At 39.0% G+C, this 14,675-nt stretch overlaps 1 protein-coding gene across 1 annotated transcript in view; it reads right to left on the bottom strand.

The window, feature by feature from the left end:
• Positions 1-3,523: 3,523 nt before the first annotated feature.
• Tsp33B (Tetraspanin 33B) overlaps positions 3,524-14,675 on the bottom strand; it is a 134,178-nt gene continuing 123,026 nt past the window's right edge. Inside the window, exons 3-4 of the mRNA XM_067769182.1 lie at positions 3,826-3,939; positions 3,524-3,754 (exon numbers count right to left, since the gene is read on the bottom strand). Of these exons, the coding sequence (XP_067625283.1) occupies positions 3,524-3,754; positions 3,826-3,939 (345 nt within the window). The remainder of the gene's footprint in view (positions 3,755-3,825; positions 3,940-14,675) is intronic.

A 14,675-nucleotide genomic window follows, 5' to 3' on the forward strand; every position in this document is an offset into this window, starting at 1 on the left:
CGTTACAATTGGTGTCGAATAAATTCCGAAGACTTCGAATACAACTTGGGCATGGCAAAGTTAAGTGAATTAATGATACAGCAACTTAAAAAGGAGTTGGAAGCCCATGGATTGAATACAACCGGCAATAAACTCGAACTTCAGGCACGACTACGAGAGGCAATTGAATCACAAGAAATTAACGTGGAAGAGTATGTCTTTCATCTTGATGGCGATGAGACAACAAAATTGGAGGAGAAAAATGAAACACTGCAGACAATGGCGAGCACAGACCTGAACATGATATTGCCCTCAATATCGGCACAAATGTCCGAAATTTAATCACAAATATCCACAAACATGTCATCGCAACTGGAATCACAGGAGACACGTTTAACATCCAAGATGGAATCACAGGAGACACGTATATCCGAAATGTCGTCACAAATAACATCCAGGATAGAAACACAGGAGGCACGTATATCCGAAATGTCGTCACAAATAGCATGCAGGATTGAAGCACAGGGGGCACGTATGTATATCTGAAATGTCGGGACAAATTTCGGAACAGGTATCATCGCAGATCTCTGCACAACTGGAAACTCGCATGGACGAAAAAATAATGCAGTTTGAGAGCAAAATCGAGGCTGAGGTAGATGCTTGAAAAGGTCGTATACAGGAGTTGAAATTAAAGCGCCCAGCTGTTTCAGCAAGCAATACGAAGGTCCATCCTTTGACGGCTCTATTCCTTTCCAGGTCTTTAAGCTTCAATTTGAGAAGACATCAGCAGTCAGCAACTGGAGTACTGAAGATAAAGTTGCTGCACTGTTTGTTGCATTGAAAGGGCCTGCAATTGAAATCTTACAGACTATTCCAGAGTACGAGCGGAACAGTTATGAAGCATTGATGGCCGTTGTCGAGAGACGTTATAGAGTAAGAAACAGAAATACCAAATTGAGTTGCAAAACCGTTACCAAAAGGCGAATGAGACCTTGCAGGAATTTGCGTCGGATGTTGAAAGATTGGCTCATCTGGCAAATGTAGACCCACCCGTGGAATACACCGAGAGGGTTAAAATTCAGAGCTTTATAAATGGAATACGGGATGTCGAAACGAAACGAGCTACATATACGAACGCCAAGCCAAAATTTGCTGAAACGGCATCCCATGCACTGACTCAGGAAACAACGTCGCTGCTGTGTAAGCGAGTTTTCAAAGCACGCCGTGTGGAAGTGGAAAGGCCAGATTGGGTGAACACAATATTGGAGGCGCTGAAAGGATCGCAAAAGCGGCGTGAAAGAGTTATCAAATGCTTCAAATGCGGGAAGTCCGGTCACATTGCACGGCATTGTGATCTTGATTCTAGTGGTTTCAACAGCATGGGTGGTCTTAATAACAAAGCTGGATGGGATGAGCAAGAGCGAGTAAAATGTGGAGATCGAGAGCTAGATCCAGCTATTGAAAGTCCTGTGATATCCGTGTCGCAAATTGGAATGAAATCAAGCAGTCTTGCCGTCATAGGGAATGTGGATGGCAAAGAACGTGTTCTGACTGTAAATACGGGCGCATCTCATTCCTTGATTCGATCTGATTTGGAGGGTAAAGCCATTACCTGGAGCAAGGTTGCGTACGGTCACTGGCGAGTATAACCAACTCCGGGGAGAAGTGATCTGGGAAGTCTTAATTGATAAGGTCATGTTTCTACACAAATTCGTTATGGCGGAGATTGTTGATGAAGTCATATTGGAATTCTTAGTTGACCATGACATCAGGATCGATATGCAGAGAAGAGTTATGCGTTATAATTGAGTACTGGTGGGAAGACTCGAAAAAGGTCACGAAAGTCAAAGGTAAAAACTGATGGATCGAAAGGGCCAAATAAAGTGAAATCGAAAAAGGTCACGAAAGTCAAAGGTAAAAACTGATGGATCGAAAGGGCCAAATAAAGTGAAATCAAAAGTACCTGCGAGGAAACACTGGAATTGACAAAACCAAATGGACGCACAAAAACGAAGGAACGAATTTCCCAGAATGAATGCGAGGGTAGTTTCAAGCCAGGGCGCACTACTGTTGTGAAACGCGTGAACGATACTGATTATGCGACGCCAATCAGTCAAGCACAAGCTCCACGAAGTAGATCATTTGCCAAACAACAGAGTGTGAGGGAACGAAACAGGATAGTGAGTATTAAGAGCAAACACAGGTACGACGAGAACAAAATTTCGGAAGGTTTCTTGGAGGGAGATTTGGTACTGTTATACAACCCTCATCGGCGGAAGGGTGTTCCATCCAAATTTCGGTGCAGTTGGGAAGGCCCGTACAAAGTTGTGAAGAAGATCAGTGATACCATATACCGCATACAAACCATTGGGGAGCCACGAAATAGAAGGGTGGTTCATTTGGAGATGCTAGCGGCGTTTAGATCAGGAAATTTGTCTGATGGGGACGATCAGACTTAGGTGGAGCGCAGTGTGACGAATGTTAGCAACACTAAGGCACACTGTCATCTCTAATCCGATACTAAGCAATCACTTTTATCTACATAAGCAAATAAATCATTATGTCTACACATATGTACATACAGAAGCGGAGAGATATGCGCAAACATATGCATATATCTGAGATGCTCACAAAAGTATGCAATCATCGATCGAAGTATCACTCACATATACACGCGCATATGAGAAGCTATTAACCTGCATCTGTAGTGTATAGCTGGTGAGTTTATAGCTGGTAAACAAGTAGTAAATTCTAGAAAGAGAAACGCCAACAAGTATGCCGACGAGGAAACCGAAGAGTATAAAAGCAGCACCCGCTGAGGCATGGGGAATCAGTTTGATTTAAGCACGCTATTGGTTGTGAAGTTAAGTGATATTGTGAAGTACTTTCAAGTAGTGTAATAAAGACCATTTTTGCACTATTGAATAGTGGAGTTATTTATTCAACAGTTTAGCGATTTGAACGTTAGCAGAAGATTTGGAATAAGCGGAATTTCACTAAATTCGTTAAAATATAAATCAAACGGAGAATAACACTTGCCAATAACTACTTTTTTTAACTGAAGCAATTTGAAATTAAGTCCTATCTCGACGAAAAATCACGATTTACAAGTCTGTCATCATAACTGGAAGTTTTAGAGAAAATATGAAATGGAACTAGGAGTGTTCTAGGGAGCACGTTTTCCGAATTATTTAAGGCCTTGTCAGTGATATGTGGAAAAGAACTTGATATCCCTTTGTGCTACCAATTGGCGTCAGTTACCACCATTTTGGTACAGGTGGCGTGATTTGTTACGCAAGGGTCAAAATGGCCTAGTAAGCTTAAGACCCAATAAATGATGATTATGATGAAGTTAGTTTACACTAATTAAAAGCTTCGACTAAAGGAATGAAAAGAAAATCTATTGCATGAGTTCAAATAAATAATTGTTTAATTATTTGTAACATTATTTCAAAATAAATACAGAAAAAATATACATATGAAAAAAAAAACCAAACAGTATAAGTTGTTTTTTGTAACCTATGAAAATGAGACTTAATCTTATTTAATGCAGTATTCGGCATTCATTCCCACCACCACCATTGCAATCACAGAAACAAGTTGTTCTTTGTGTGGGTGATGGTGTTGACATTTGCATCACCTCCTGCCTAACGGTATAGCCGCGCAATATATTATCGCTGCTGCAACATTTGCAAGGACCCCTGCAGGATTTTCCAATTTTGGGCGCCATTTTTTCATCGCCATCAAATTTAACACAACGCGGTGTTGGACATTTCTGTATATAAAACATAAACAATTTAGTATTTAGTTATAGATTTACTGTAAAGTCATTTTGTTTGAACGCACCACGACTACCATTGGCCGACTGTCTTCTTCATCGCAACCGCTGTTATCAAAACTACAACAGTCGATCTCCGATTGCTTGCGAATAATATATTTGGCCAAGCAGCAGATGATGAGCTAAAATTTATAGTTCATTAAAAAAATTTTTTTATGTACACATAACGATTTATGGAGAAAACCAAATTAAACAAGTAAGGAATTTTCTATATGAAAAGTGACACACATTACCTGTTATACAAATTATCTATTATAAGAAAAATCTGGTTTATAAGTTTTGTGGTGATAGCTTTAGCCGGTATTGGTTTATAACAAATAATATTTGTGAAATTGATTTTTTCAAAAGTAGGCGGTACCAAAATTTCCAAAAATTTTTATTACGAACCGACCAGTCATATGAAATATGGTTATTGTAGGTGCATTATTTACCAAATAAACACATTTTTTTTCTCAAATTTTGTATATATAAAATATAGGCATGGATATCGTCCACTTTGCTCCTTTCAAATAGCGATGGGAGATGAGTGGCAACGAGCCTTATACCAAATTTCATTAAGATATCTCAAAAGTTATCTTGTTTGTGGACACACAGGCGGACGGACTATGCTTAACAAATTCCTTTTTACCCTGATCATTTTGGCCGCAGTGGTGTGATGGTAGCGTGCTCCACGCCCCGGGCGAAGCAACATCAAAATTGTAGAAACCAGTTTTTTCAATTAGAAGAAAATGTTTCTAAGCGGGGTCGTCAGTCAATGGCATTAATAATTATTATTATTCCAAATCCAAAAGAGAATTAACGTCAGAATCATGCTGGAATAAACGTCACTGACATTAATTCTCTTTTCAAAATAAAATTAAATATCAGAAAAACTTTTTCTCTGATTTGACATTAATTGATTTTACAAAAGCGAACTAAGATCGCTCGATTTTTCATTCCAAATTTTCGCTTGCGGCACTTTTCAGAAAATATTGAGATTAAAGCAAATAAAACAAGTAAGAACGGGACTGTCTTCGGCTGTGCCGAAGACTTCATACCTTTCATGAATGGGGCTGAACAATAATCTTATCCCGTTCGTAATCTCCGAATAATCGGATATATAAGATAAGAAATATATAGTGAACAGATCTGCATACCTAAACGATTTTTAAGATAAATATAAAATAAACAAGTAAGGAAGGCTAAGTTCGAGTGTAACCGAACATTACATACTCAGTTGAGAGCTATGGAGACAAAATAAGGGAAAATCACCATGTAGGAAAATGAACCTCGGGTAACCCTGGAATGTGTTTGTATGACATGCGTATCAAATGAAAGGTATTAAAGAGTATTTTAAGAGGGAGTGGGCCATAGTTTTATAGGTGGACACCTTTTCGAGATATCGCCATAAAGGTGGACCAGGGCTGATTCTAGAATTTGTTTGTACGATATGGGTATCAAATGAAAGGTGTTAATGAGTATTTTAAAAGGGAGTGGGGCTTAGTTCTATAGGTGGACGCCTTTTCGAAATATCGCCATAAAGGTGGACCAGGGGTGACTTTAGAATTTTTTTACGATATGGGTATCAAATGAAAGGTGTTAACGAGTATTTTAAAAGGGAGTGGGCCTTAATTCTATAGGTGGACGCCTTTTCGGGATATCGTTATAAAGGTGGACCAGGGTTGACTCTAGAATGCGTTTGTACATTATGGGTATCAAACGAAAGGTGATAATGAGTATTTCAAAAGGGAGTGGGCCTTAGTGCTATAGGTGGACGCCTTTTCGATATATCGCCATAAAGGTGGACCAGGGGTGGCTCTATAATGTGTTTGTACAATATGGGTGTCAAATTAAAGGTGTTAATGAGTATTTTAAAAGGGAGTGGGCCTTAGTTCTATAGGTGGACGCCTTTTCGAAATATCGCCATAAGGTGGACCATGGGTGACTCTGGAATTTATTTGTACGATATGGGTACCAAATAAAAGGTGTTAATGAGTATTTTAAAAGGGAGTGGGCCTTAGTTCTATAGGTGGACGCCTTTTCGAGATATTGCCATAAAGGTGGACCAGGGGTGACTCTAGAATTAATTTGTACGATATGGGTATCAAATGAAAGGTGTTAATGAGTATTTTAAAAGTGGGTGCGCCTTAGTTCTATGGGTGGACGCCTTTTCGAGATATCGCCATAAAGGTGGACCAGGGATGACTCTAGAATGCGTTTGTACAATATGGGTATCAAACGAAAGATGTTAATGAGTATTTTAAAAGGGAGTGGGCCTTAGTTCTATAGGTGGGCGCCTTTTCGAGATATTGCCATAAAGGTGGACCAGGGGTGACTCTAGAATTAATTTGTACGATATGGGTATCAAATGAAAGGTGTTAATGAGTATTTTAAAAGTGGGTGCGCCTTAGTTCTATGGGTGTACGCCTTTTCGAGATATCGCCATAAAGGTGGACCAGGGGTGACTCTAGAATTAGTTTGTACTATATGGGTACCAAATAAAAGGTGTTAATGAGTATTTTAAAAGGGAGTGGGCCTTAGTTCTATAGGTGGACGCCTTTTCGAGATATTGCCATAAAGGTGGACCAGGGGTGACTCTAGAATTAATTTGTACGATATGGGTATCAAATGAAAGGTGTTAATGAGTATTTTAAAAGTGGGTGCGCCTTAGTTCTATGGGTGGACGCCTTTTCGAGATATCGCCATAAAGGTGGACCAGGGATGACTCTAGAATGCGTTTGTACAATATGGGTATCAAACGAAAGATGTTAATGAGTATTTTAAAAGGGAGTGGGCCTTAGTTCTATAGGTGGACGCCTTTTCGAGATATCGCCATAAAGGTGGACCAGGGGTGACTCTAGAATTAATTTGTACTATATGGGTATCAAACGAAAGGTGTTAATGAGTGTTTTAAAAGGGAGTGGGCCTTAGTTCTATGGGTTGACGCCTTTTCGAGATATTGCCATAAAGGTGGAGCAGGGGTGACTCTAGAATTTGTTTGTACGATATGGGTATCAAATGAAAGGTGTTAATGAGTATTTTAAAAGGGAGTGGGCCTTAGTTCTATAGGTGAACGCCTTTTCGGGATATCGTTATAAAGGTGGACGAGGGGTGACTCTAGAATTAGTTTGTACTATATGGGTACCAAATAAAAGGTGTTAATGAGTATTTTAAAAGGGAGAGGGCCTTAGTTCTATGGGTGGACGCCTTTTCGAGATATTGCCATAAAGGTGGACCAGGGGTGACTCTAGAATTAATTTGTACGATATGGGTATCAAATGAAAGGTGTTAATGAGTATTTTAAAAGTGGGTGGGCCTTAGTTCTATGGGTGGACGCCTTTTCGAGATATCGCCATAAAGGTGGACCAGGGATGACTCTAGAATGCGTTTGTACAATATGGGTATCAAACGAAAGATGTTAATGAGTATTTTAAAAGGGAGTGGGCCTTAGTTCTATACGTGGACGCCTTTTCGAGATATCGCCATAAAGGTGGACCAGGGGTGACTCTAGAATTTGTTTGTACGATATGGGTATCAAATGAAAGGTGTTAATGAGTATTTTAAAAGGGAGTGGGCCTTAGTTCTATAGGTGAACGCCTTTTAGGGATATCGTTATAAAGGTGGACCAGGGGTGACTCTAGAATTAGTTTGTACTATATGGGTACCAAATAAAAGGTGTTAATGAGTATTTTAAAAGGGAGTGGGCCTTAGTGCTATAGGTGGGCGCCTTTTCGAGATATTGCCATAAAGGTGGACCAGGGGTGACTCTAGAATTAATTTGTACGATATGGGTATCAAATGAAAGGTGTTAATGAGTATTTTAAAAGTGGGTGCGCCTTAGTTCTATGGGTGTACGCCTTTTCGAGATATCTCCATAAAGGTGGACCAGGGGTGACTCTAGAATTAGTTTGTACTATATGGGTACCAAATAAAAGGTGTTAATGAGTATTTTAAAAGGGAGTGGGCCTTAGTTCTATAGGTGAACGCCTTTTCGGGATATCGTTATAAAGGTGGACCAGGGGTGACTCTAGAATTAGTTTGTACTATATGGGTACCAAATAAAAGGTGTTAATGAGTATTTTAAAAGGGAGTGGGCCTTAGTTCTATAGGTGGACGCCTTTTCGAGATATTGCCATACAGGTGGACCAGGGGTGACTCTAGAATTAATTTGTACGATATGGGTATCAAATGAAAGGTGTTAATGACTATTTTAAAAGTGGGTGCGCCTTAGTTCTATGGGTGGACGCCTTTTCGAGATATCGCCATAAAGGTGGACCAGGGGTGACTCTAGAATTAGTTTGTACTATATGGGTACCAAATAAAAGGTGTTAATGAGTATTTTAAAAGGGAGTGGGCCTTAGTGCTATAGGTGGGCGCCTTTTCGAGATATTGCCATAAAGGTGGACCAGGGGTGACTCTAGAATTAATTTGTACGATATGGGTATCAAATGAAAGGTGTTAATGACTATTTTAAAAGTGGGTGCGCCTTAGTTCTATGGGTGGACGCCTTTTCGAGATATCGCCATAAAGGTGGACCAGGGATGACTCTAGAATGCGTTTGTACAATACGGGTATCAAACGAAAGATGTTAATGAGTATTTTAAAAGGGAGCGGGCCTTAGTTCTATAGGTGGACGCCTTTTCGAGATATCGCCATAAAGGTGGACCAGGGGTGACTCTAGAATTAATTTGTACGATATGGGTATCAAACGAAAGGTGTTAATGAGTGTTTTAAAAGGGAGTGGGCCTTAGTTCTATGGGTTGACGCCTTTTCGAGATATTGCCATAAAGGTGGACCAGGGGTGACTCTAGAATTTGTTTGTACGATATGGGTATCAAATGAAAGGTGTTAATGAGTATTTTAAAAGGGAGTGGGCCTTAGTTCTATAGGTGAACGCCTTTTCGGGATATCGTTATAAAGGTGGACGAGGGGTGACTCTAGAATTAGTTTGTACTATATGGGTACCAAATAAAAGGTGTTAATGAGTATTTTAAAAGGGAGAGGGCCTTAGTTCTATGGGTGGACGCCTTTTCGAGATATTGCCATAAAGGTGGACCAGGGGTGACTCTAGAATTAATTTGTACGATATGGGTATCAAATGAAAGGTGTTAATGAGTATTTTAAAAGTGGGTGCGCCTTAGTTCTATGGGTGGACGCCTTTTCGAGATATCGCCATAAAGGTGGACCAGGGATGACTCTAGAATGCGTTTGTACAATATGGGTATCAAACGAAAGATGTTAATGAGTATTTTAAAAGGGAGTGGGCCTTAGTTCTATACGTGGACGCCTTTTCGAGATATCGCCATAAAGGTGGACCAGGGGTGACTCTAGAATTAATTTGTACGATATGGGTATCAAATGAAAGGTGTTAATGAGTATTTTAAAAGTGGGTGGGCCTTAGTTCTATGGGTGGACGCCTTTTCGAGATATCGCCATAAAGGTGGACCAGGGATGACTTTAGAATTTGTTTGTACGATATGGGTATCAAATGAAAGGTGTTAATGAGTATTTTAAAAGGGAGTGGGCCTTAGTTCTATAGGTGGACGCCTTTTCGAGATATCGCCATAAAGGTGGACCAGGGGTGACTTTAGAATTTTTTTACGATATGGGTATCAAATGGAAGGTGTTAACGAGTGTTTTAAAAGGGAGTGGGCCTTAATTCTATAGGTGGACGCCTTTTTGGGATATCGTTATAAAGGTGGACCAGGGTTGACTCTAGAATGCGTTTGTACATTATGGGTATCAAACGAAAGGTGATAATGAGTATTTTAAAAGGGAGTGGGCCTTAGTTCTATAGGTGGACGCCTTTTCGATATATCGCCATGAAGGTGGACCAGGGGTGGCTCTATAATGTGTTTGTACAATATGGGTGTCAAATTAAAGGTATTAATAAGAATTTTAAAAGGGAGTGGTGGTAGTTGTATATGTGAAGGCGTTTTCGAGATATCGACCAAAATGTGGACCAGGGTGACCCAGAACATCATCTGTCGGGTACCGCTAATTTATTTATATATGTAATACCACGAACAGTATTCCTGCCATGATTCCAAGGGCTTTTGATTTCGCCCTGCAGAACTTTTTCATTTTCTTTTACTTAATATGGTATGTGTCACACCTATTTTACAAAGTTTTTTTCTAAAGTTATATTTTGCGTCAATAAACCAATCCAATTACCATGTTTCAACCCTTTTTTCGTATTTAGTATAGAATTATGGCACTTTTTCCATTTTTCGTAATTTTCGATATCGAAAAAGTGGGCGTGGTCATAGTCAGATTTCGGCCATTTTTTATGCCAATAGAAAGTGAGTTCAGGTAATTATGTGAACTGAGTTTAGTAAAGATATATCGATTTTTGCTCAAGTTATCGTGTTAATGGCCGAGCGGAAGGACAGACGGTCGACTGTGTATAAAAACTGGGCGTGGCTTCAACCGATTTCGCCCTTTTTCAGAGAAAACAGTTATCGTCCCAGAATCTAAGCCGCTACTAAATTTCACAAGGATTGGTAAATTTTTGTTCGACTGATGGCATTAAATGTATCCTAGATAAATCAAAAGGGCGGAGCCACGCCCATTTTGAAATTTTCTTTTATTTTTGTATTTTGTTGCACCATATCATTACTGGAGTTGAATGTTGACATAATTTACCTATATACTGTAAAGATATTAAATTTTTTGTAAAAATTTCACTTTAAAAAAAAATTTTTTTTTAAAGTGGGCGTGGTCGTTCTCCGATTTTGCTAATTTTTGTTGAACATATATACAGTAATAGGAGTAACGTTCCTGCCAAATTTTATCATTATATCTTCAACGACTGCCAAATTACAGCTTGCAAAACTTCTAAATTACCTTCTTTTAAAAGTGGGCGGTTCCACGCCCATTGTCCAAAATTTTACTTATTTTCTATTCTGCGCCATAAGTCAACGCACCTACCAAGTTTCATCGCTTTATCCCTCTTTGGTAATGAATTATCGCAATTTTTCGATTTTTCGAAATTTTCGATATCGAAAAAGTGGACGTGGTTATAGTCCGATATCGTTCATTTTGAATAGCGATCTGAGATGAGCGCCCAGGAATCTACATACCAAATTTCGTCAAGATATCTCAAAATTTACTCAAGTTATCGTGTTAACGGACAGACGGACGGACGGACATGGCTTAATCAATTTTTTTCGATACTGATGATTTTGATATATGGAAGTCTATATCTAGCTCGATTCCTTTATACCTGTACAACCAACCGTTATCCAATCAAAGTTAATATACTCTGTGAGCTCTGCTCAACTGCGTATAAAAACAGGTAGGTACTTTGTGTGAATATGCAAAGTTTCAGGTTTTTTGTGGTCTGCGTGTAAAAACTATGACTACGAATCACGTATTTCAACAATATATGACGTAAACGTAACTATTTGATGAAATTTGATGAATTTTGAAGCTTCTAGCCGTAAAAAAGGGGCAAAAATTACAGTTTATATGGGGTATATAATATATATAAGTTATCTCACCTGTAATCCCAATACTAACTAATGGCGCACCCTTTACTCACGTTGCCAGGCATGTGATCATATTGTTCCACTTACTAACTTCGCTGACGCAGCACACGCGCAACCAACGATCAGTTCAGGTATCGAAATTATTGAAATCATGGGAATTGCATTATAAGCAATTCCTGTCTACACGCGCAAGCGTTTGACTTGCGAAATGTGGGAACTGCAACCGCAGCATAAATAGTTAGCAGTAATAGGTTAGCTAATAAGTTTATTTGGATGTTTAGTTCAGTTAATTTTGGGACGTGCAAGTGACACGTAATAAATTGTGATTAATTGAAATTGAAGTTGTTCGTGTTTTACTTTTAAATCAGTATCGGCGAACAGTGGGTTCGCCGCACCTTTAATTTTTTATATCTCTCAGGACACGAGAGATTAACTGGCGCCCGGGCAGTGCGGTGCAGGGTTCGCGTTCCAAGTGAAATTTTATTTAGTTATGCGTACAAAGGATAAAAAAACTCTTGTAGTGAAGATAAGAACCAAAATAATTTTTTTATTGAAAAAAAAAAAAGATACAAGAATCAAAAAAAAAACCCTTGCAGTGAAGATAAGAAACAAAGAATTTTTTTTTATTCAAGAAAACAAAAAAGACACAAGAATCAACTAAAAACCCTTGCAGTGAAGATACGAAACAAAGAAATTTTTTTTTATTCAAGAAACAGATACAGGAATCAACTAAAAATCCTTACAGTGAAAATAATATCAAGAAAACAAAAAGGAGACAAGCATCAGCAAAACTTACCGAGCTCGAATGAAGTGGTGGTTGTAAGTAACAAATCGTAAGCCTCGTTGTATATCTTTTCATTCCAGCATGAATCCAGAAGAGATGAAAAACTCCTTAACGGAAATAAATGACGCCGTTAACGCCATTCTTGCCCAACGTAGAAGGTTCGAAGAGCATTAGATGTGTTCATTAGAGGTCTAAATGGTGACCTCCCCACTCGGCTACTAGTGCAAAACCCAAATCGTCGCCCGAGGCCTACTCGGCATGCCTCACGTTCAAATAGGTATTTCAATAACAACTCCCAATCGATAGTCCCTCGGTATTATGTAAACGCAAATTATAATGACGCCGGTCATGTTAGGGCAGCTCCAAATCAACCAGGATCATTTAAAAATTTCTCTGGTATACACCAAGGCCGGGACGGACCAAGCTGCAACTACCCGAACTCCGGTCAAACGAGAAATAGCAATCAGACTACGCAAAATTGGCGTAGCAACTCTACCCCTTCAGGATTTATAAGAACAAACCCTAGTCCTGCCCGCCAAACCAGAATATCTAAAATACCGGCCAAATATAGAATTTTAACAATTTAAAAAGGGGCACACGTTCGGGAAGGTTTTTAAGCCAATCAGGCAGGGGGCCAAGCAAACAACAGAAGTTGTTTCACTTAATACTAGTGGATGAGGAAGCAGGAGAAGACACTACGATCGAACACGGTCAGGAGCAAGGCGATGGCGATCAACTAAATTTTACGGCAGGGGTCTCGTGTCCGGCGTACCATACTTAGAGTATGCCACTCCACATCAGGGAACTCTAGAATTCTTAGTATACATGGGGGATAACAAGAATTACATTAGCGAACGAGTTGCACAAAATTACACACCGGTGGAAAAACCATTCACAATCATTTCGGCGGAGGAACATTAAAATACATAGAAAAGTTCGTGGACATTTTTTTACGTTTGTGGGAAAGGACATCCCGACTACATTCTTTAACCTTCCGGGGCTAAAGTCCTTTGAGGCGATACGCTGACAGAAGTCAGAGCAGTTATTGAGGGGGAATTTAACATATTGATATTAAAACCAAACACAGTAATATCTCTTAAGCGCAAAACGGCACATGTTAATAGTATCTACACGGACCTCCCTATCGATCCTAATAGGAGCATAAGAGGGCTTACCGCAATGCCACTAAAAATAGCGTATTTTAGAGCGGTATTATTTCCCGAGAATGCGTGCTCAAATTAGGAAATATGTACTGTCTTGTGAAACTTGCAAGTTTAGTAAGTACGATAGACACCCTAATAAACCAGAGTTGCAGGCTACACCAATCCCATCACAACCTTGCGAGATCCTTCACATAGGTATTTTTGAAACGAAAAATTTTTAAGTTTCATTGACAAATTTTTAAAATTCGCAAAGCGTTTTCACGTTAGGAACAAAGGAACTCTGCACCTTAAACACAAAATCGTGAAGCTTCTCCACTATTTTACAACTCCAAAAATTTTAGTCAGTGATAGTGAACGGGGATTGATTAGCCCAATAATAATGAACTTATTGGAATCATTGGGAATTCAGCTTTACCGCACTCCATCTCAGAGAAGTGAGGTAAATGGCCAAATTGAGAGATTCCACTCCACGTTACTAGAAATTTATAGATGCCTGAAGGCGGAAAACTCTGATCTCAGGACTAAAGGACTCGTTAATATAGCAGTAGATCGCTATAATAATTCAGTTCACTCTGTAACGAACAGCCTTCTAACTAACGAAGCTTCTAACTATCAGGAACTCCTTGACAAAAGCAGGAAAATTAATAGATACATAAAAACACTATTAAAATACAAACAGATGATTCAGGTTGAGAGACATAATAGGAGAAGGACCATACAGAATCGTTATAACAATAATGATGTTATATACGTTAAGGATAATCAAATAAAGGGGAAACAAAAACAAATTTATAAAAAGGAAATAGTTGCCAAGGAGAACGAAGTTTCTGTAACCACACTTAGTGGGAAAAAAATTATAAAGCACATATAAAAAATATAAAAAGAATGGGACAAACTACCCCACATAATAAAACAAACAAACATACAAAAAACATGAAAAGAAATTATAAAAGATCAGGCACCAAGAGGGAGTTTATCTAACAAGAGCGGGCTTGTAAGTGGGACAAATCGTGCCTTAGTAGGCTCGTAGTGCCATCGAATTTGACAAATGGCTACACTACTTCCAAACGGGATTCTAGCGATCTCCCCATAGCTGGTTCGAGAAATGTTAACACCTCTGGTCCAGGAGAAAAAAGAAAAATTTAAGCTTATGCGCCTAATCCGCTAAGCAAATATTTATTTAATTCTCTGCGCGTAATCCGTAGATGAAAAAAAAAAATAAAATAAAAAATAAAGAAAAATTTGAGCTTATGTGCCTAATCCGCTAAGCAAATATTTATTTAATTCTCTGCGCCTAATCCGTAGATGAAAAAGGAAAAAAAAATTTAAGCTTATGCGCCTAATCCGCTAAGCAAATATTTATTTATTTCTCTGCGCCTAATCCGTAGATGAAAAAAGAAAAAAAAAGAAAGAAAAATTTGAGCTTATTCGCCTAATCCGCT

The sequence above is a fragment of the Eurosta solidaginis genome, chromosome 2 (genome assembly GCF_040869045.1).
Source record: "Eurosta solidaginis isolate ZX-2024a chromosome 2, ASM4086904v1, whole genome shotgun sequence".
Classification (NCBI taxonomy): domain Eukaryota; kingdom Metazoa; phylum Arthropoda; class Insecta; order Diptera; family Tephritidae; genus Eurosta; species Eurosta solidaginis.